General features: G+C 57.5%; 1 protein-coding gene across 27 annotated transcripts in view; it reads left to right on the forward strand.

Moving 5' to 3' along the window:
* The first annotated feature begins 1138 nt into the window (after window positions 1–1138).
* Window positions 1139–22542, forward strand: part of ITGB4 (integrin subunit beta 4) — a 38559-nt gene continuing 17155 nt past the window's right edge. For 19 of the 27 annotated variants that reach the window (XR_013407282.1, XR_013407283.1, XR_013407281.1 and 16 more), the window contains exons 1-24: window positions 1139–1414; window positions 2252–2323; window positions 4491–4579; window positions 7038–7120; window positions 7247–7348; window positions 7494–7698; window positions 8221–8317; window positions 9418–9589; window positions 10366–10629; window positions 11008–11097; window positions 11381–11503; window positions 11943–12107; window positions 12297–12373; window positions 13308–13510; window positions 16341–16444; window positions 16574–16672; window positions 16852–16981; window positions 17611–17733; window positions 17825–17931; window positions 20328–20361; window positions 20538–20729; window positions 21016–21119; window positions 21455–21513; window positions 21645–21668. Coding sequence is in view for 21 of the 27 variants with exons in the window: in XM_077972784.1 (XP_077828910.1) it covers window positions 4501–4579; window positions 7038–7120; window positions 7247–7348; window positions 7494–7698; window positions 8221–8317; window positions 9418–9589; window positions 10366–10629; window positions 11008–11097; window positions 11381–11503; window positions 11943–12107; window positions 12297–12373; window positions 13308–13510; window positions 16341–16444; window positions 16574–16672; window positions 16852–16981; window positions 17611–17733; window positions 17825–17931; window positions 20328–20361; window positions 20538–20729; window positions 21016–21119; window positions 21455–21513; window positions 21645–21668 (2636 nt within the window). In the remaining 6 variants the exon portion in view is untranslated. The remainder of the gene's footprint in view (window positions 1415–2251; window positions 2324–4490; window positions 4580–7037; window positions 7121–7246; window positions 7349–7493; window positions 7699–8220; window positions 8318–9417; window positions 9590–10365; window positions 10630–11007; window positions 11098–11380; window positions 11504–11942; window positions 12108–12296; window positions 12374–13307; window positions 13511–16340; window positions 16445–16573; window positions 16673–16851; window positions 16982–17610; window positions 17734–17824; window positions 17932–20327; window positions 20362–20537; window positions 20730–21015; window positions 21120–21454; window positions 21514–21644; window positions 21669–22542) is intronic. The other 8 variants (XM_077972786.1, XM_077972794.1, XM_077972796.1 and 5 more) reach the window with 2 other exon arrangements.

Here is a 22542-nt window from a genome sequence, read left to right on the forward strand (position 1 = left end):
TTTGAATATGAACTGAATCACACATCATTTAATGGAGACATTATTAATTTCCTTAGATGTGAAAAGGGGCCAGGCGCGGTGGCTCACACGTGTAATCCCAGCATATTGGGAGGCCAAAGTGGGCGGATCACCTGAGGTCAGGAGTTCAAGACCAGCCTGGCCAACATGGCAAAAACCCGTCTCTACTAAAAACACAAAAATTAGCTGGGCGTGGTGGCGGGCGCCTGTAATCCCAGCTACTCGGGAGACTGAGGCAGGAGAAGCGCTTGAACCCAGGAGGCGGAGGTTGCAGTGAGCCAAGATTGCACCACTGCACTCCAGCCTGGGCGACAGAGTGAGACTCAGTCTAAAAAAAAAAAAAAAAAAAAAAAAAGAAGAAGAAAAGAAAAGAAAAAAGAAAAAGAAAAATGGAGCCCTTTGGGATCATGGAGCTCCTTGAGAGGCTCTGACCTGAACACGCATGGTAACCAGTGGCACTTGAGAGACTGCTCTCAGAGGACTGACTGGAGGGAGGGGGCAGCTCCGTAACCAGCTTGTCAAGAACAACTGTAACAAGGCATCGAGTGCCAATCCATGCCAGGTCGGCACTGGCCTCTCCAGTGTATAATTGTTCACATTGTAAGGAGGTTTAAGTAGCTTGTTCAAGCGTGCACCGAGGACCCGACCCTTCCTCGGATCTCCCTCTGGACACAACGTGAGGTTAGGGGGTAGGAGGCTGAGAGGACCCTGTGAACTGCAGAGCGGAGCTGGGACGGGGAGTCAGGCCTCGCGATCGAGCCGGGGGCACTCCCTGGGCCCATGCCTCGCCCTGGCATGGGGAGCAGGGAGGGGGTACGCGGCTGACGGCCGTCGGGGCAGCAACAGCACAGCCCGGCGGTGGCTCGCCGCCCAGACTCGGGGCAGGGAAGGTTCCCGTGCGGGCGGGGGGCTAAGAGGCCGCCTCCAGCCCGGGGCATCCCGTGCACCCGAGCCTGGAGCCCGGAGCCTGGAAGGGTGAAGGGGCCCCGAGCTCGGGACCAAACTGGAGGCAGAGGGAGAGCGGTGGCTCCTCCCCCGGCCCCCGCCGCTGGCCGATCGGAGCGCTGGGCGGGCGCCGCGGGAGCCGCAGCCCTTTCCGGGGGGCGGACCCGGCAACGGCGGCACCCAGCTCCTGCCCCGACAGGTGCGCGCCGCGCGAAGGAATGCGGCCCGCCTGACTCACCAGCGCCTCCTTCCTACCTGCGCGCCCGCCCCATAAAGTGCTGCCCGCCCCGTCCTCCCCCCCCAACCCCCGTGCCCGCCCTCGGACCTTCCCGTCTCGCCCGCGCGCTGCAGCCCCATCTCCTAGCGGCAGCCCAGGCGCAGAGGGAGCGAGTCCGCTCCGAGGTAGGTCCAGGACGGACGCACGACAGCAGCAGAGGCTGACCGGGAGAGGGTGAGTGTCCGCGCCAGCTGGGCAGCCGCGCAGGGGAGCTAGTCGGGCAGGGCAGGTGGCTTTTATCTCCCCTTCCCCTCCCTGAAGGCTGGCAGGCCCGGGTCCCTTCGTCCACGCTGCCCAGGACAGGGGTCCAGCCGCCCTGGAGTGTGCCGGGGGCAACTGGGAGCTGAGGGGCAGGGCAGCTAGAGAAGGGTGGTGCCCATCAGACCTCCAGGCCAGAGGAGCGCCTTGGGTGCGCCTGCGGGAGAAGTGGGCAGAGGTCAGTGGCTGGCAGGCCTCTGGGGCTGGGTCCCTCTGGGGTTTGCAAAGAAGGTGGAGGAGAAGCTACCCTGAGCGATGGGCCCAGCCCATCATGGCGCATCTAATGATAAACCCACATTCCTGACTTTTATGTGAAGTTTCGTTGTTTCTAACATTGACTGCTACTTTTAAAAGCCACCCTGAGAGGCAGATGCCCTCCCGGCTCCAGGCAGGGCCTGCTCTGTGCGGTGCCACAGTCCATCTGGGGCTGGGGAGTCCCTGATTTTCCTTTTCTCTTGGCCAGGCACAGGCCTGCCTTCCTTCCAAAGTCAGCCCTAGGCGCCTTCCTTCAGGAAGCTCTACTGGCCTCACCCACCAGCCCTGGGGCTGTGCCCAACACTGCCACCTCCTGCAGCATCGGCCCTTTTTCCCACGGCTCGGCCTCTGGGGTGGCCCTCTGGCTGGGATTGGGGCTCTGGGGCTCCTAGTGACTCCCAGGGGCAGGGACAGGGCTCCTCCTCCACCCCATGGCCTTGCCACACCCTGAGGACAAGGACCAGGCACAGGTGGCATGGTTGTTGCTGTCTCCAACAGAGCTGGCAGTGAAGGCTTGGAGTCTCCATCCTGGGGACCGAGGGAAGGACAGCAGGAGGGACAGCAGGGGAGGTATGTCTGTCTACTCGACCCTGATTTCTCGGGGATGACACAGCAGCCAAGGGACTAGGGTCCCCAGACTTCTGGCCAGCTGCCTCTGGGGGGCGAGGGACTGGCCTGGGTCCCTGAGGGAAGGAGATGTGACAGTGAGAGGGGATGGTGGGCAGGAGCAGATGTGCCCAGAGGGGTCCCCAGGGATTGGGATGGGGGGCCAGGGGAGCTCTGAGCCCGTGGGTGGGTGGACATGGCCTGTATGTGTGTGTGTGTCCCTGAGTGTGGGAAGCTGCCTGTGCTGCAGTGTGATGGCATTCAGGGTGGCAGTCACACACTCCAGGGAACTGCTGGCACATACAGTTGGGGCAGCCTGGTGGGGTCCGGGCCGCCTGGAGAGTGGGTGTCCTGAGCGCTGGGCCCAGCCCATCATGACGCATCTAATGATAAACACGAATTCCTGACTTTTATGGGAAATCTCGTTGTTTCTAACATTGGCTCCTACTTTTAAAACTTTCGAAACAAGTTAAGTCAAGTCAAACACTCTTGGGTGCCTCGCCAACCCTCTAACTGCCATTTTGTAGCCTCTGCATGGAGGCTGCCATGGAGGTTGAAGGCAGGGCCTGCAGAGCAGGGCCCTATCCTGGCCCTCCCAGTGCGGGCCGTGGGATGGGGAAGCTCCACAGCCTTCTGTGCCTGGTCTCTCATCTGGGAAACGGGCAGAATGTAAGCATCTCCCCACCGGGCTCCTGTGCTGAGCAGTCACCTCCGTGAAGCCCTGGGCACATGTGGCGGTCAGGGTGTGCGAATCAGCACTGCCTGCGGGGGTGTGGCCGGGGCAGTGGGAGGAAGAGCTGGGCTCAGCTCTCCGGGCCTGTACCTGCCTGTGTAATGATGCCTGGGAGGCCTGAGCCTGCAGCCTGTATTGTGTAGCATGTGGGTGTGGCGCCTACACCCCGAGGCCGCAAGGAAGTCATTTCCCTCTAGGAACCCTGCTGTCCCCAGCCTTTCCCTGCTGGCTCAGGGCTGCCTCCTGGCCCCTGTGCCACAACTGCCCTACCTGTGTTGTCACTGCTGAGGCCTCCTCCAGGCTGCACACCTTAGAGGCAGGCTACACCCTCCTGCCCTTGGCCTGAGAAGGTCTTCTCCAGCAACTCGGGGACTGCAGCCCCCAGACCCTGGGGCGGCCAGTGCCCCAGAAGCCAGGCTGAGAAAGGATTCAATGGGGAGGGCCAGTGGGCAGGGCAGAGGCTTGGGCCCCTGGGAGACCTGGCCCTAGAGAAAGAGGCGAGGTGCTCACCTTTGCCCCGGCCCTGCAGGCCTGGGTGGCTCTGCTGCCAGCCTCTTTTCTTGTCCAGGCTTCAGGCTGAGCATATCTTAGAGGGCCTCAGGGATGCCCAGGCCTGCCCTGAAATCTGCTGAGGACTTGGGATGGTTTAATACTGAACCCACAGCCGCCGGGGATGCCTCAGGGCGAGCCACAGTGTGTGTGTGTGTGTGTGTGTGTGTGTCTCACTCTGGGCTAACTTGTGAAAGGGTGAACAGCTCAGGGGCCCCAAAAACTTAACTCTGGGGCAGGCAGAGGTACAGGGTAGGGCAGAGGATTCAGACCCCACCCTGATGGGCCGGGCAGTCACCGCAGAACCCAACCCGGTGCGGTAAGCTACTGCGCGCAGCTGTGGCCCAGCCCCAGGCCCCAGATATTGGGAGGGGCCCCTCTCCTCCCAGCTGTGCCACCCTCACCAAAGGGTAAGTGGGCCAGGACAGAAGGAGCAGGAGGCAGAACCGTGGCCGCCTCTCAGGGTGAGCCCTCACTGGGGCCTGTCATGGCCAAGCCTGACCCAGGCCCACTGGGAGCTAAAAGGCAAAGAAGAATAAACTCGGATCTGCCCTCAGGGAGCCCAGCGCTGACAGGCCCAGCGCTGGCACAAACTTGCAAACCAAAGTCCTTGAGGGCTGGAGGGGGCCTCCCTGGGCAGGGCATCCGGCCACTGCAGGGATGGCACGGAACAAGGCAGTGGAAAAAGCAGGAGTCAGAGGCCCAGGGCCCTACCTCTCGCAGCTGGGCGCCCTTGGTCCCATCACCGGCGCTCAGAGCCTCAGTTCCCACAGCTGTGCAGTGAGAGGGAGCTGAAGGCACTGACCATGGCTGTTGAGGCTTCATGTGTCAATTGTTGCTGTTCTGCAGGAGGAAGAGGATGGCAGGGCCACGCCCCAGCCCATGGGCCAGGCTGCTACTGGCAGCCTTGATCAGCGTCAGCCTCTCTGGGACCTTGGGTGAGTCCACGTTGCCCTGCAGCCCCTTCCTGGCATACATTGGGCAGGCATTGCCCTTGCACAGGTTCTCACAGGGTCTCACCTAAACATTCTTGGCCATTCAGCAACTGACCACTGCCCACCTTCAGAGCACTGCCCACCTCAGGAAAACTTGAGGCTCCAAGCTCTTCAGCCTAGAGAATCTTGAGCACTGGCCACAGGGCCTGAGAATAGGAGGGAAGGAGGCTGTGTCTAGAGGAGACAGCAGATGCCCACCCAGGACTGAGGCACCCAGAGGATGCACTGAGGCCTCAGAGGTGGAGTCGAGAGGGTTATAGGAATTTGGAGAAGAGAGGGACTGCTGACGTGTCACCTGCTCTCTGAGTGTCACTAGTGGACAAATCACTGGAGCCAGCTCCTACCACTTGAATTTTGTCTGTCAGAGGGGGTCCTGCTGGTGGCTTGAAATAGACCATGACAGAAATGTTTACACCACAGAAATTGGCAAACGCTATAGGTCAAGCACCAGAGACCAGAGCCGTTGTTATTTATTTATTTATTATTTATTTAACTCAATGTATATGTAGAAACATGCTCTCACTCTGTCATCCCGGTGGAGTGCAGTAATGCCATCATGGCTCACTGCAGCCTCAACTTCCCAGGCTCAAGCAATCCTCCCACCTCAGCCTCCCGAGTAACTAGGACCACAGGCGTGCACCACCATGCTTGGCTAATTAAAAACAATTTTTTTTTGTAGAGACAGTCTCACTGTGTTACCCAGGCTGGTCTCAAACTCCTGAGCTTCAGTAATCTTCCTACCTCAGCCTCCCAAAGTGCTGGGATTACAGGTGTGAGCCACCTCACCAGCCACCAGAGCTATTGTTAAACACTGACCAGCACACCATTGCCTGAAACCTAGGAGACTTCTTACTGTGTACACCGGGTGCACACAGTAGGTCCTCACTGTGATTTTTAACTGAGCAGAGTCAATGGGGCAATCTAGAGTTTTACTTCATTCGTTACTGAGGACCCACTGTGTGCCGGGTGTGCTGGGTGCTAGGGCTACCATGATAAACAAGACATCGTTCCCTTCACCCTAGAGGAGGCTCAGAGGACAGACAGGCCGTGTGGCAGTGGTCTCGCTCTAAAGCACAAGCTGTGATGGAGGAGGGACTTGGAAAGGGCCCAGTGCTAGATGCAGCTCATCAAAGGTAATGGGGAAGGCTGAGGAACGCCTGCTGGACCTGAGGAGGCAGCAGGCCAGGGGCTGGCCAGGGTGTGCCAACACTGAATGTGCCAGTGCCACCGACTCAGTCCCCACCTTCTGTCCTTCTGGCTTGAGTGGGAAGTCCCAGGTTTGAAACCACAGCTTGTTTTTAGCTGTGCTACCTGGGGTAGACCACACACCCTAGCCTCTGTAAAATAGGGAAGGGCTGGGTGCAGTGGCTCACACCTATAATTCCCAGCACTTTGGGAGGCCAAGGTGGGAGGATTGACTGAACCCAGGAATTTGAGGCCATCCTGAGCAACACAGGGAGCCCCTGTCTCTACAAAAAATAAAAAATTAGCTGGGCTACTTGGGAGACTGAAGTGGGAGGATTGCCTGAGCCCAGGATGTCGAGACTGCAGTGAGCTATGGTCATGCCACTGCACTCCAGCCTGGGTGACACAGCAAGACCGTATCTCAAAACTAAATAAAATTGAAATGCAGACTGGGCACAGTGGCTCACACCTGTAATCCCAGCACTTTGGGAGGCTGAGGCAGGCAGATCATTTGAGGTCAGGAGTTCGAGACCAGCCTGGCCAACATAGTGAAACCCCATCTCTACTAAAAATACAAAAATTAGCCAGGCATGGTGGTGCCCACCTATTATCCCAGCTACTTGGGAGGCTGAGGCAGGAGAATCACTTGAACCTGGGAGGCGGGGGTTGCAGTGAGCTGAGATCACACCACTGCACTCCAGCCTGGGCAACATAGCAAGACTCTGTCTGAAAAAAAAGTAAAAAAAATAAAAATACAACAACAACAAACCAAAATAAATACATAAGGCCAGGCACGGTGGCTCCCGCCTGTAATCCCAGCACTTTGGGAGGCTGAGGCGGGCAGCTCACAAGGTCAGGAGATCGAGACCATCCTGGCTAACACGGTGAAACCCCATCTCTACTAAAAATACAAAAAATTAGCTGGGTGTGGTGGTGGGCACCTGTAGTCCCAGCTACTCCAGAGGCTGAGGTGGGAGAATGGCATGAACCCGGGAGGTGGAGCTTGCAATGAGCCGAGATTGCGCCACTGCACTCCAGCCTGGGCGACACAGTGAGACTCCGTCTCAAAAAAATAATAATAAATAAATACATAAATACACAAATACATAAATAACATAGCGAGGGAATCCCCACCTCTCCAGGTGAGGGTGCAGGTGGGAAAGTGCTTGCCTTTGCTGAGTGCCTCCCCATTCATGTGCCCACCTCCGCCCCCCAGCAAACCGCTGCAAGAAGGCCCCAGTGAAGAGCTGCACGGAGTGTGTCCGTGTGGATAAGGACTGCGCCTACTGCACGGACGAGGTGAGGACCTGGCCTGGGTCGGTGTGGAACGGGCAAGGGTCAGGAATAGCTGGTGGAAATGAATCTGGGGTTGGGGCAGCCAGGGAATGGGTGCTGCCCCCACTGACCCTCTGTCCTTCTGGCCAGATGTTCAGGGACCGGCGCTGCAACACCCAGGCGGAGCTGCTGGCCGCAGGCTGTCAGCGCGAGAGCATCGTGGTCATGGAGAGCAGCTTCCAGATTACAGAGGTGCCTGGTGGGGGGACTGGGGTGGGGGCTCCCCATGCTCAGCCTGGCTATTTATGGGGGTGTATAGTGCCCCTTGGCTGGGCTGGGCCCCCATCGGGCCTCTGGAGTGACCCTCCAGCCAGCTGTCCCCTTCCACTGGCTGCAGGAGACCCAGATTGACACCACCCTGCGGCGCAGCCAGATGTCCCCCCAGGGCCTGCGGGTCCGGCTGCGGCCCGGTGAGGAGCGGCACTTTGAGCTGGAGGTGTTTGAGCCCCGGGAGAGCCCCGTGGACCTGTACATCCTCATGGACTTCTCCAACTCCATGTCCGATGATCTGGACAACCTCAAGAAGATGGGGCAGAACTTGGGTACAGCAGGGCCAGAGTGGAGGACAGCAGGACAGGAGGGGGACAGGGTGGGCGTCTGCTTGGGAGGCCAGGACTCAGGACAGCTGTACCCACCCAGAAGGAAACACAGGACATTTGAGCCCCCCAAAACCTTCCCTTCCATTCTCAGGGGAATAATCTCAGCCAGACCCTATTCACCACTGGGGACTTCTGAGAAGGCCCAGGGCAAGCAGGCAGTGGAGCCATCTGGCCCTGACAAGGAGGGTACCCCTGCCAAGAGGCTGTGGGGAAGCTTCTGCTCCTCAGAGCTGGGTTGCATTCCCAGCCACCCTGCCCTTGCGGTGTGTGTAACTCCAGACCCCCAGGCCCATTTCCCTCATCCGTAAATAGGAACAGACGATGTTGTGAGCATGAACCTTTGTCCAGCATGCAAAGTGTTAACTTCCCTCTTCCTCCCTTCTGAGCCAGCCTTTGATGGGGGGGCCCATGTTTATGCCGGGCATCAGGGCTCAGCTATCCCCTCTCTGTCTTGTTGACATCCAGCTCAGGTCCTGAGCCAGCTCACCAGTGACTACACTATTGGATTTGGCAAGTTTGTGGACAAAGTCAGCGTCCCACAGACAGACATGAGGCCTGAGAAGTAAGTGACTGGGTCCGCCCCATGGGTGGACAAGGGTCCAGGCCATGTGATCCCCACTCCTCTTTCATCCACAACTTAAAATTCTTCTACGGCCTGGCATGGTGGCTCACACCTGTAATCCCAGCACTTTGGGAGGCCAGGGTGGGCAGATCAGCTGAGGTCAGAAGTTCAAGACCAGCCTGGGCAACATGGCAAAACCCTGTCTCTATTAAAAAAAACAAAAATCGGCTGGGCACGGTGGCTCACGCCTGTAATCCCAGCATTTTGGGAGGCCAAGGCAGGCGGATCATGAGGTCAGGAGATCGAGACCATCCTAGCTAACATGGTGAAACCCCGTCTCTACTAAAAATACCAAAAAATTAGCCGGGCGTGGTGGCGGGCGCCTATAGTCCCAGCTACTCAGGAGGCTGAGGCAGGAGAATGGTGTGAACCCGGGAGGCGGAGCTTGCAGTGAGCCAGGATCGCACCACTGCATTCCAGCCTGTGTGACAGAGCGAGACTCCGTCTCCAAAAAAAAAAAAAATTAACTGGCCGGGCGCGGTGGCTCAAGCCTGTAATCCCAGCACTTTGGGAGGCCGAGACGGGCGGATCACGAGGTCAGGAGATCGAGACCATCCTGGCTAACACGGTGAAACCCCGTCTCTACTAAAAAATACAAAAAACTAGCCGGGCGAGGTGGCGGGCGCCTGTAGTCCCAGCTACTCGGGAGGCTGAGGCAGGAGAATGGCGTGAACCCGGGAGGCGGAGCTTGCAGTGAGCTGAGATCTGGCCACTGCACTCCAGCCTGGGTGACAGAGCAAGACTCCGTCTCAAAAAAAAAAAAAAAAAAAAAAATTAACTGGGCATGGTGGGGCACGCCTATAATCCCAGCTACTCAGGAGGCTGAGACAGGAGAATCGCTTGAACCCAGGAGGCAGAGGTTGTAGTGAGCTGAGATCGTGCATACTGCACTCCAGCCTGGGCGATAAAGCAAGACTTGGTCTCAAAAAATAGAATAAAATAAAAAATAAATTTTCCTTCTAGTTGAAACGAGCTGGGGGCACTGCGGTCTGCAGTGTCTTCCCCCTGTGACACTCTCTGTCCCTCCCACCTCTGCCCAGGCTGAAGGAGCCCTGGCCCAACAGTGACCCCCCCTTCTCCTTCAAGAACGTCATCAGCCTGACAGAAGATGTGGATGAGTTCCGGAATAAACTGCAGGGGGAGAGGATCTCAGGCAACCTGGACGCTCCTGAGGGCGGCTTCGATGCCATCCTGCAGACGGCCGTGTGCACGGTGGGCACTGGGAAGGGTGTTGCCAGCCCAGGTCAGGGGCGAGAACTTTTGGGCAAGGGCCTGAGCTGCCCCCTGGCCTGCTCTGGCGCCAGGCTCACTGGCCCTGCGGAAAGCCTGGGAGCCTGCAACCCCTTCGCCCTAAGACAAGCTCAGACTCTGTGAGTAGGTCTCAGTTACAATCTGAGTTCAGATGTGCCGGGAGCCACAGTTCCCTGGCCTGAGCAGTCACAGCCTGGTTTTGTATCAACTGGGCTTTAGGGTTCTGGAATCTTTAGTACCCTGAACCCACCAGCTGCCCAGTCTCCGCCTGTTCTGGGCATCCAAAGAAGCCATTACCTTTGATATGTACATCCATTTGTTCATTTTTAAAATAACATACTCATATTACTTACGTCAGAAAACAAAAAGCAAGGATCACACCTGTAATCCCAGTACTTTGGGAGGCTGAGGTGAGTGGATTGCTTAAGTCCAGGGTTTGAGAGCAGCCTGGGCAACATGGCAAGACCCTGTCTCTGTAGAAAACACCAAAATTAGCTGGATGTGATGCACACCTGTGGCCCCAGCTCCTTGGGGGGCCGCATCCTCGGCTCCTGTTTCTCAGCGTTGTCACTCAGTCATGTGCCATCACATGCATCTTTCATGAGGGTACTTGCTGTGAATCCAGTGGCTTAAGCCCAGCCCCATGTTGGGACCTGCGTTCCCCGTCCTACGCAACGCCGTGACGCGTGTCAGCAGGCAGCCTGCTGAGTGGGCACACCTTGCCTTGCCTTCCCCAGAGGGACATTGGCTGGCGCCCGGACAGCACCCACCTGCTGGTCTTCTCCACCGAGTCGGCCTTCCACTATGAGGCTGACGGTGCCAATGTGCTGGCTGGCATCATGAGCCGCAATGATGAACGGTGCCACCTGGACGCCACGGGCACCTACACCCAGTACAGGACACAGGACTACCCGTCGGTGCCCACCCTGGTGCGCCTGCTCGCCAAGCACAACATCATCCCTATCTTTGCTGTCACCAACTACTCCTACAGCTACTACGAGGTGCGGGGCCCGGGCTCCACGGGCGGGAGGTGGTCAAGGCAGGGGGTCCATGGAGCTTCTCAGACACCTCTCCCTTCCTCCCTTCCTCCCTCCCTCCCTCCCTCCCTTCCTCCCTCCCTCCCTCCCCTCCTCCCTCTCTCCCTTTTTTCCTTTTTCCTTTCCCAAAGCTTTTAGACTCCACCAAAAGTGGGCCCTGGTGGGAAGGGGAAGTCATGTGTCCATCCTCCACCCCAACTCCCAGGCAGGTGGGGGCTAACAGGGCAGGCTCTGCAACACCACAGCAGGTTCTAGGCCTCAGTTTCCCCATCCTCAAAGTACGAAGAATCCTAGAGCTATTCAGATTCATGGAGATGCTTAGCCTGGCCTTCTCTCCCACAGAAGCTTCACACCTATTTCCCTGTCTCCTCGCTGGGGGTGCTGCAGGAGGACTCGTCCAACATCGTGGAGCTGCTGGAGGAGGCCTTCAATGTGAGGGCAGCTCGGGCTCCAGAGTCTGAGCCCTTCTGGGGCAGGGCAGGAGGTGGACAGGGTGGGCAAGAGGTGTCTTGGGTCATGGTTGCAAAAGGGGTCTGGGACAGGCCAGTGAGGAAGGGTCTCTGGTTATCCCTGAAGCCCTGAGGGGCCACCTGGGCCTGGCCCTGGCTCCTGCAGGCTCTATAGCACCCCACATGATGCCAGTCGCACTTGGGGGTTGGGGTGGAGCACAGCCAGGCCCCCCACAGAGCACTGACCAACCTCCTTCCTCCTTTAGCGAATCCGCTCCAACCTGGACATCCGGGCCCTAGACAGCCCCCGAGGCTTTCGGACAGAGGTCACCTCCAAGATGTTCCAGAAGATGAAGACTGGGTCCTTTCAGATCCAGCGGGGGGAAGTGGTACGCCTCCGTGGGGGTAGCGGGGTGGGGGACAGGCATAGCGCCCCGCACGGAGTGGAATCGTCTAAAACAGCAGTCAAGAGCGTGGTCCCTGGAGTCGGGCAGGCCTGGGTGCAGATCCCTGGGCCTGGCCGCTTGGATGAGCCTGGCATGCTCCTCTGCTTGTTGGCTTCCTCGGCAGGCGAGCGTCGAGCCCCGAGGCTTGCTGGGGCAGTAAATGGGTTAGTGTCACGAAGCCCAGAGGCCCTGGCCACTGTCATTGTCGCTGTGATTGTGACTGGCTGGGAAGGAGGGAGTTTTCAGCCCTGAGGGAGGTGAGCAGGAGCTCGTATCAGGGATCCAGACATCTAGGAACTTGGTGATCGAGGGCCTTCAGGCATCAGTGGCCCTCTGGTCCTTGGGGCTGGGCCTGCCTTGGCTGACCACGGGGCCCCTGCAGGGCATATACCAGGTGCAGCTGCGGGCCATCGAGCACGTGGATGGGACGCACGTGTGCCAGCTGCCGAAGGAGGACCAGAAGGGCAACATCCATCTGAAACCTTCCTTCTCTGATGGCCTCAAGATGGACGCGGGCATCATCTGTGATGTGTGCCCCTGCGAGCTGGTATGACGCAGCCCCGCTGGGCGGGAGGGGAGAGCTGAGCCAAGCACCCTGGGGGCCCGAGGAATGAAGCGGGACTCCTGTGCCCCATCTCCCTTGTGGGATGTCCTGAGGCACACAGGGCAGCAGAAGTGTCCAGTGGTCCCGGTCCTGCGCCCCCAACACACCCCACCACGGTCTTTCTCATTCCAGCAAAAAGAGGTGCGGTCAGCTCGCTGCAACTTCAATGGAGACTTCATGTGTGGACAGTGTGTGTGCAGTGAGGGCTGGTGAGTGGGGAAGAGAGGTGGGCATTGAGGACACCAGTGGCCCCTGATGGGAAGGCTGGGCTCCTGCAGGGACCTCACCCTGGGTGCACCTTGTACACCTGGCCGGGGGTGGGGCGGCAATCAAAGAAATGGCTAAGGGTGGGGCACACCCAGTTGTTGGTCAAACCCAGCTCAAAGCACTTTCAAATAGAGAGATATATGGGGCTGTCTCTAGAAAGAGATGCAAGGATTGAGACGGGGGTGGCTGCTGGGGCTGGAGTCTGGATATTGGGGAACAGGCACAGGAGGGAGACTTCCTTTTCGCTCCGTGCCTTTGGTATTCTGAGTCCTGTGTCATATTGCCTGATCAGAAGAGAGCTCATAAACACATGGCAGTAAGGACTTTAGCTTCACGACACTGGACGAGCTTGTCACCACTTGAGGCAGAGCAATGAGGAAAGGACACTGGAAGGGATGGCATGACAGGGCACTGGGGTTTAGGTCTCAGCTCAGCCACTTCTGTCTGCATGACTAGGAGCTGCCTCAGCTTCCTCATCTGTAAAATGGGACAGCAGGCCAGGCAAGGTGGCTCACGCCTGTAATCCCAGCACTTTGGGAGGCCGAGGTGGGTGGATCACCTGAGGTCAGGAGTTCAAGACCAGCCCGGCCAACATGGTGAAACCCCATTTCTACTAAAAATACAAAAAATTAGCTGGGTTTGGTGGTGCATGCCTGTAATCCCAGCTACTTGGGAGGCTGAGGCAGAATTGCTTGAGCCCGGGAGGCAGAGGTTGCAGTGAGCTGAGATCATGCCACTGCACTCCAGCCTGGGTGAGAAGAGCAAAACTCTGTCTCGAAATAAAAAATAAATAAATAAAATAAAATAAAATGGGAGAGTAAAAGCCCCAGCTTTCCTTCTGGGCTGTTTCGGGGAAGTGACCAGTTCCTCCTTCAGGAGTGGCCAGACCTGCAACTGCTCCACCGGCTCTCTGAGTGACATTCAGCCCTGCCTGCGGGAGGGTGAGGACAAGCCATGCTCGGGCCGTGGGGAGTGCCAGTGCGGGCACTGTGTGTGCTACGGCGAAGGCCGCTACGAGGGTCAGTTCTGCGAGTATGACAACTTCCAGTGTCCCCGCACTTCTGGGTTCCTCTGCAATGGTGAGCACAACAGCTGCGGCCAATGCTGACGGCGGGGTAGGTGGTGGACAGCGAGCATGACCTTCCCGTCATGACCCGGGTTGGGACAGCCAGGCTTGGAATCAGAATCCCCAAGTTCAGGCCCAGCCCACTCTGGATGCCCTGAGGGCTGCCCCCGAGTCCTGCCCCAACCTGGGCTTCACTTCCCTTATCTGCAACGTCCATGCCCAAGGCCACTGCTGGCAGGAATTTCCCCTGGTTTTAAGAGTCCAACTCCCCTGAGGTTCTCTCTGGCAGTTCAGTTCTATGCCCACCCCCCTTCTCCACACCCCTAGCTCATTAGAGTGGGTGCCCCCAGCTCAGTCCTCCAATGGCTGGCAGATATATGGCATTATGATCTTTCCTCTCTCCAAAGATGCTAAATTTGTGTGTGTGCGTGTGTGTGTTTGTTGTTGTTTTGGGACAGAGCTTTGCTCTTGTCATCCAGACTGGAGTGCAATAGTACAATCTTGGCTCACTGCAACCTCCGCCTCCCCAGTTCAGGCAATTCTCCTGCCTCAGCCTCCCTAGTAGCTGGGACTATAGGCATGCACCACCATGCCCAGCTAATTTTGTATTTTTAGTAGAGACAGGTTTTCACCATGTTGGCCAAGCTGGTCTTGAACTCCTGGCCTCAGGTGATCTGCCCACATCAGCCTCCCAAAGTGCTGGGATTACAGGCGTGAGCCACTGCACCCAGTCCAAAGATGCTAAATTTCTAGCTGGAGGGCCTGGAGCTTCCTCTCTATTCCCATGGGTCCAGGCCATAGGCACACAGTCTGGCCAGGAACATCAGATCTAGGCAGGGTCACAGAACTCAGATACGGTGGCATGTGGAAGGATTGGTGGTTGAATGGAGGAGGATGAATGAAAATCTACTCATCAAATACTTATGAAGCCCTCACTGTATACTTTCTAAGCCCCTGCTTTTCTACTCTTTCTTCTGTTCTTGCTTTTGTTCACCTTTTATTCTCTTCAACTGTCTGTTCCTGAGTGTGCTCAGAGAAACAGAAGAGAAAACTGGGCACCACTGGAAAAAGGCAGACAAGTGGCACAGAGGGAAGTATGAGAGAAGAAGGGAGGAAGGTGCCTCTGGTGAAGGAGGCAGGGCCAGAGTACAAAGGGCTTCAGTTCTAGTTCAGAGCAGGATTTCATCCTTTGGACAAAAGGGAGTCACTGGAGGTTTTAATTTCATTTTCTAACTATTTGTATATTAACCTTGTATCCAGCCACCTTGCTAAACACACTTATGGAACCTAATAATTTATCTGTAGATTCTTCTGCATACTTTGTGACATGTTCCTGATACTTGCAAATAATGGCAATTTTATTTATTTATTTATTTTTGAGATGGAGTCTTGTTCTGTCACCCAGGCTGGAGTGCAGTGGCATGATCTCAGCTCACTGCAACCTCTGCCTCCCAGATTCAAGCAATTCTTCTGCCTCTGCCTCCCAAGTAGCTGGGATTATAGGGGCCCGCCACCACACCCAGCTAATTTTTGTATTTTTAGTGGAAACAGGGTTTCACCATGTTGGCCAGGCTGGTCTTTTTTTTTTTTTTTTTTTTTTTTTTGAGACAGAGTCTCGCTCTATCACCCAGGCTGGAGTGCAGTGGCCGGATCTCAGCTCACTACAAGCTCCGCCTCCCGGGTTTATGCCATTCTCCTGCCTTAGCCTCCCGAGTAGCTGGGACTACAGGCGCCCGCCACCTCACCCAGCTAGTTTTTTTATATTTTTTAGTAGAGACGGGGTTTCACTGTGTTAGCCAGGATGGTCTCGATCTCCTGACCTCATGATTCGCCCAAAGTGCTGGGATTACAGGCTTGAGCCACCACGCCCAGCTGACAGTTTTATTTCTTTTTCTCTTTTTTTTTTTTTTTTTTTTTGAGACAGAATCTTGCTCTGTCACCAGGCTGGAGTGCAGTCTTGGCTCACTGCAACCTCCGCCTCCTGGGTTCAAGCGATTCTCCTGCCTCAGCCTCCTGAGTAGCCAGGACTACAGACATGCGCCACCACGCCCAGCTAATTTTTGTATTTTTAGTAGAGATGAGGTTCCTCCATGTTGGCCAGGATGGTCTCAGTCTCTTGACCTTGTGATCCGCCTGCCTTAGCTTCCCAGTGCTGGGATTACAGGCGTGAGCCACCTTGCCTGGTCTTCTTTTTTTTTTTTTTTTGAGATGGAGTCTCACTCTGTCGCCCAGGCTGGAGTGCAGTGGCACAATCTCCACTCACTGCAAGCTCCGCCTCCCAGGTTCACACACACCATTCTCCTACCTCAGCCTACCAAGTAGCTGGGACTATAGGCACCCGCCACCATGCCTGGCTAATTTTTTTGTATTTTTTAGTGGAGGCGGGGCTTCACCCTGTTAGCCAGGGTGGTCTCCATCTCCTGGCCTCATGATCTGCCCGCCTCGGCCTCCCAAAGTGCTGGGATTACAGGTGTGAGCCACCGTGCCCGGCCTTGCCTGGCCTTATTTCTCACCTTCTAAAGCTTATACATCTTATTTCTTTTTCTGACCTTATTGCATTGGCCAGGACCCATTAGAGGTTCTCAGTCAGGGGAGCAGGAGCCACATGATTGGATTTGTTTTGAGATGATTACTCTGGCTGCAGAGTGGAAGGCAGGCAGGATGGAGGCAGAATCTCCAGGGAAGGAGATTCCAGGAAAGTGAGGAAGAGATGACTTCTACCCCAGGGTAGTGGCATCCTAGCTCCCACAGTTCTGCTCCCACAGGTCCTCCTTGCCAGGTGGGCAGCCTGGACTACAGGCGCAGATGTAGCTCTCATCTCCCTTCCCTGTCCCTCTCTGCAGACCGAGGACGCTGCTCCATGGGCCAGTGTGTGTGTGAGCCTGGTTGGACAGGCCCAAGCTGTGACTGTCCCCTCAGCAATGCCACCTGCATCGACAGCAATGGGGTAGGCCTGGGCATAAGACAGTGTCTGTCAGGACAACCCACCCTCTCCAGAGAGAACCCTATGGAGAGAGGAGAGGGAACAGGCAGGGATGGGGCACAGCTGGCTCACTGGTGCCCCCTCCTACCCCAGGGCATCTGTAATGGACGTGGCCACTGTGAGTGTGGCCGCTGCCACTGCCACCAGCAGTCGGTTTACACGGACACCATCTGCGAGATCAACTACTCAGCGGTGAGGCCAGGACCTACGGGGTGTGGGCGTGGGAACCCAAGGCACAGGCGAGGGTGGGCAGGAGGGGCTAAGCCTGATGCCACAGGAGCTGGCCAAGGGCAAGAGGTTTGGGGAGCAGCGGGGATCTGGCAGAAGCCCACCCAACACAGTGCCTATCTGCCCTGCCTTTCCCCGCCAAGATCCACCCGGGCCTCTGCGAGGACCTACGCTCCTGCGTGCAGTGCCAGGCATGGGGCACCGGGGAGAAGAAGGGGCGCACGTGTGAGGAATGCAACTTCAAGGTCAAGATGGTGGACGAGCTTAAGAGAGGTAGGGGCAGGGGCTGAGGGTTGGAGGTGCTGAGAGCCTAGGCAGGGGGCATCCAACGGGGCAAGGATGTCATCACCTGGACAGGGGTTTGCAGTCTGGGCTAAGGCCACACAGTCCGGACAGGAACTCCAGAGCTGGGAGGGACCACAGAACCCAGATAGAGGACACCGAGTCCCAGAAAAGGGTAAAAGCCTGAGCAGGAGGCACAGAACCCAGGCGATGGGACACAGTCTGGCCCAGGAAGGTACCAAGAGTCATGGTGGGGGGCACCTGACTTGGGAAGGGGCATGCACACAGCAGGGGTACATGGTCACGCTTTGGAGACACGCAGCCTCCCCTCCTCGAGGTCAGATATGTTTTCTGGACACTGAGCTTCTGGGTGACGTCCAGGTCAGGGAAGTGGGGGAGGTCGGTTTCTAGACTCTGATGCTCCTGATCAGGGGAGCCCCTGCCCCCACCCGTCCCTGTGCCAGGTGAGAGCACGGCTTTGCAAGGACTTCCACTCTTCCCCAGGAGGCCCTGCTGTGGGTGAGGCAGGTCCCAGCGTAGGGGCCCCCTCACCAGACCCTGGGGTCCTCTGGGGCGGAGGGGTGTGACTGGGGTGCCCTGCTGACCGGCTGTGGGTACAGCCGAGGAGGTGGTGGTGCGCTGCTCCTTCCGGGACGAGGACGATGACTGCACCTACAGCTACACCATGGAAGGCGACGGCGCCCCTGGGCCCAACAGCACCGTCCTGGTGCACAAGAAGAAGGGTGAGCTGGTGGGGCCGGCTGCAGGGAGGGGCATGTTGTCAGAGCTTGGGGGGGAGGACAGGCACCACCTCCCGCTGCCTCTTCTCTCCAGACTGCCCTCCCAGCTCCTTCTGGTGGCTCATCCCCCTGCTCCTCCTCCTCCTGCCGCTCCTGGCCCTGCTGCTGCTGCTCTGCTGGAAGTACTGCGCCTGCTGCAAGGTAAGAGCCCGGGCCCCTCCCAGGGCCTCATCTCCCCAGGGTCCCCACCCCAACAGGGCCCCCACCCTCCACCAGGGTCCCCAGCCCCCGCCTGGGTCCGCATCTCCCCAGGGTCCCCACCCAACAGGGCCCCCACCCTCCACCAGGGTCCCCAGCCCCCGCCTGAGTCCGCATCTCCCCAGGATCCCCACCCCAAGAGGGCCCCCACCCTCCACCAGGGTCCCCAACCCCCTCCTGGGTCTCCACCTCCCCAGAGTCCCCACCCCAACAGGGGCCCCATGCTCCATCACAGTCCCCACTTCCCCAGGGTCCCCAACCCCATCCTGGGTCCCCACCTCACCAGGATCCGCAACCCCATCCTGGGTCCCCACCTCACCAGGGTCCCCTCCCTGACAGAGTCCCCACCCTCCATCAGGGTCCCCAAGCCCCCTCAGGGTCCCCGGCCTCCCTGTGGTTCCCCCAACAGCCCACCACCATCCCCACTCCTGCAGCTTTCTAGCCAGAGCCTTCAGCCCGTGGAGCCCAGCTGTCTGGATTCTGGTCCCAGCTGTGTGACCTTGGGCAAATTACTTAATCTCTCCATGCCTCAGTTCCCTCGTCTGTAAAATGAAGGTCATAGAATTGACCTCAGAAAATGGAGCTGAAGCTTAAATTAGTGAAGTTCAGAAGGGACTGACCTGTAGCATGTACCATTGCCCCCGCCCTACTTGGAAAGACCCACACCAACCCCATCCAGCTTCCCAAGTGACAGTCATGATGGTGACGCCTATGAGCTCCTAGCCCGAGTCATCCTGGAGCCCCAGCCCCCAGCTCAGCCCTTGCCAGCGTCCGCTCTCTGCTTAGCTCAGCGTTCTTCTTTGTGCTGTCGCCACAGCATGTCCATGTGACTCCATTTCTCCGCCCCCATCACCCCATGAGGCCAGTGGGGTAAGGTCACTATGCCCTATGACAGTTGGAGAAATTGGGGCTGAGAGGCAGGTGATAAATGCACAGTCCTCAGAAGGGGCTGAGGCAAGCTGAGCCCACATCTTCCCCAGCTCTAGCGCCTGCCCAGGACCCCCACTCCATCAGTCATCAATGGGCAGATCCCTGAGAGCACCTGTTCTGGGGTCAGCCACGTGCGAAGGGCCTGGGAGCCACAACAGGGAAGGGAGGGCCCTGCCCGCCAGGAGCTGGTGGTCCTTGGGGAGAACAGATAAGAGAGAGGAAAGTGTGGAGGATGGCATGGCCGAGTGGGGACTGTAGGCAGCAGACCACACTCCATAGTAACCACCAGTATTGTGGGATATTAGTGTGCATTACATAGGAAAGGAGTTATGTGATCAAATAGGTTTGAGCCAGGCACAGTTGCGCATGCCTGTAGTCCCAGCTACTTGGAAAGCTGAGGTAGGAGGATCGCTTGAGTCTGGGAGTTTGAGGCTATGATTATGCCACTGCACTCCAGCCTGGGTGACACAGTGAGACTCTGTCTCAAAAAGAAAAAAAAAAAAAAGATTTAAGAAACAAGTTTCTTAAACCTGTAGCATGGGGTTTGAGAAACAAGTTTCTTAAACTTATTTAAGTTACAGTGGCTCACACCTGTAATCCCAGCACTTTGGGAGGCCGAGGTGGGTGGATCACTTGAGGTCAGGAGTTCAAGACCAGCCTGGCCAACATGGTGAAACCCCATCTCTACCAAAAATACAAAAATTAGCCGGGCATGGTGGCGTGTGCCTGTAATCCCAGCTACTTGGGAGGCTGAAGCAGGAGAATCACTTGAACCCAGGAGGCGGAGGTTGCAGTGAGCCAAGACCGCGTCACTACACTCCAGCCTGGCAACAGAGTGAGACTCTGTCTCAAAAAAAAAAAAAAAAGAAATACAAAATTAGCTGGGCATGGAGGCGGGCGCCTGTAATCCCAGTTACTGGGGGTGCTGAGTCAGAAGAATTGCTTGAACCTGGGAGGCAGAGGTTGCAGTAAGCCAAGATCGCATCACTGCATTCCAGACTGGGCAACAGAGTGAGACATCGTCTCAAAAAAAAAAAAAAAAGAAAAGAAACAAGTTTCTTCTCTGCAGGACTTCTCAGAGGCTTTGATATAGTCCTGTGCCTAATGAACCTGCAGGAGGGGCATGGGGAATGAATTCAGTGCTTCCCAAGTGAATCTGACCACAGAACCTTTACAGGGCACCTGGCAGGATGAGGGTTCCACAGCACAAACTTTGGGAGCCCTCTGCCCCCATCCCCCTCTATGCCCTTGTGTGCCATGCTTACACCCTGCCAACACCTGGATATTCTGGTGTCTGGGGAGGCACTGTCACCCCTCTGGACCATTGGCATGGGGCAGGGTGGCTGGAAGGGCTTACCTGGGCCAGGGCAGTTGTCTCAGGCCTCACCCTCACCCACCTTGTCTCCTAGGCCTGCCTGGCACTTCTCCCTTGCTGCAACCGAGGTATGGGCCTGGCATCGCAGGGGCAGCATGGGCTCTGACTGCTCTCTTTCTCTGAGCTGGGATGGAGGGAAGCTGAACCTGGAACGGCAGAGGCTGGAGGCTGTGGGGTCCCATCTGATGAGGTTGGGCTGTGCGGGTCTAGGGAGGGGTGCCGTGCTGAGGACCCCATCCTGCAGGTCACATGGTGGGCTTTAAGGAAGACCACTACATGCTGCGGGAGAACCTGATGGCCTCAGACCACCTGGACACGCCCATGCTGCGCAGCGGGAACCTCAAGGGCCGTGACGTGGTCCGCTGGAAGGTCACCAACAACGTGCAGCGGCCTGGCTTTGCCACTCATGCCGCCAGCATCAACCCCACAGAACTGGGTGAGGGCAGGGCTGGGCGCCACAGCTCTGGGCAATGCTCTTCAGGCCCTCTGTTCCAGATCTGGGATCACAGCACGCCTCTTCTCTGGGTGTGGGGTGCAGGGACAGGGCTCAGTCACCTTTTGCCCTATCCTGATGGTGCTATGAACCTCATGTCTCAGTGTGCGTGGCCTAGTGGCCGGGCATCCCCGGATCCTAGCATGGTTGCTGGAGGGATGCTCTGTGGTGCCCGTCATGCAGGGAGCTGACCACATCCATCTCACCCCCTCCCACCGCCTTTCCCTAGTGCCCTACGGGCTGTCCTTGCGCCTGGCCCGCCTTTGCACCGAGAACCTGCTAAAGCCTGACACTCGGGAGTGTGCCCAGCTGCGCCAGGAGGTGGAGGAGAACGTAAGGACCCAGGAGCTAGGCCTGGCCAGAGATGTGGGTATGAGGGTGGGTGGGGTGGGCAGGGCAGAGCGAACACAGTCGTGGCACCAAGATTCGTTCCCTAGGGGAGAGGGGCCTCTCTGGATCTGTGCCTGGCAGGGCCATCCTGGTATCTGTTTCCAGAGGGCAGGAGGCCAGAGCCTGGGCCCAGGATGCGGCCCCACAGGGCATCAGCCAACCTCAGGTCCCAGCCAACCCTGAGGGCCTTTGGGTACAGAGGCTGCCTGGGTCCTCAGCCTGAGGGCTTACCATGGGGTGGCCTAGGCCCAGCCTCACACCCCTCCCTTGCCTGGCAGCTGAACGAAGTCTACAGGCAGATCTCCGGTGTACACAAGCTCCAGCAGACCAAGTTCCGGTGAGTCCTAGGGTGCCCGGGTTGGGTGGGGGAGCCACTCCTACCGCCGACTCCAGGAGCTGAAGCCTCCAGGCAGATCAGGCCTCCACTTCAGGGCTCTCTGGCTCACAGCACCCTCTTTGTCCCCACAGGCAGCAGCCCAATGCTGGGAAAAAGTGAGTAGAAGACTGGTGGGTGAGACAGCCCCCACTTCCTGCCCACCTGTCCCCAGCCCAGCCATCTGCCTCGTCCGTCCCTGCTCCATCTCCATCCCATAGGAAGGGAGGGCCAGATGTGTCCGTCGGGTTTGGACCTTCATTCGTTCCTTTGACCATTTCTTCAACAAATGCTAACGTGAAGTGCTTGCTATGAAGTGGCCCCTGGACTAGAGCAGGCAAAAGCAAATCAACCCAGTCCCTGCCCTCATACAGGTGACCATCCAGCCCCCCACCCAGTACTAGCGATAGCAGGTACCCATCTCCATCCGCTCCAAGGTCCAAGACCTGGATCCTGGGTGCACCTCTGGAGGCCAGGCAGGTTACACACCTTTTTCCCCAGGTCCTACTCCAAGTCCTGGCCCTTCACGGGGAGAGACAGGGAGTGAGGAGGGGGTCTCAATGCAGGGACAGCAGAGCTAGAATCGCAGCACACGGCCATCAGTAAGAACCATTAGCTGGGTGTGTGCCTTACACCTGTAATCCCAGCATTTTGGGAGGCTGAGGCGGGTGGATCACCTCAGGTCAGGAGTTCAAGACCAGCCAGGCCAACATGGTGAATACACCATCTCTACTAAAAATACAAAAATTAGCCGGGCGTGGTGGCGAGCGCCTGTAATCCCAGCTACTCGGGAGGCTGAGGCAGGAGAATCGCTTGAACCTGGGAGGCAGAGGTTGCAGTGAGCTGAGATTACACCACTGCACTCCAGCCTGGGCGACAGAGCGAGACTATCTCGGGAAAAAAAAAAAAAAAAAGAGGCCGGGCGCGGTGGCTCAAGCCTGTAATCCCAGCACTTTGGGAGGCCGAGACGGGCGGATCACGAGGTCAGGAGAT

This window comes from Macaca mulatta, chromosome 16 (assembly GCF_049350105.2).
Source record: "Macaca mulatta isolate MMU2019108-1 chromosome 16, T2T-MMU8v2.0, whole genome shotgun sequence".
In the NCBI taxonomy this organism is placed as follows: Eukaryota; Metazoa; Chordata; class Mammalia; order Primates; family Cercopithecidae; genus Macaca; species Macaca mulatta.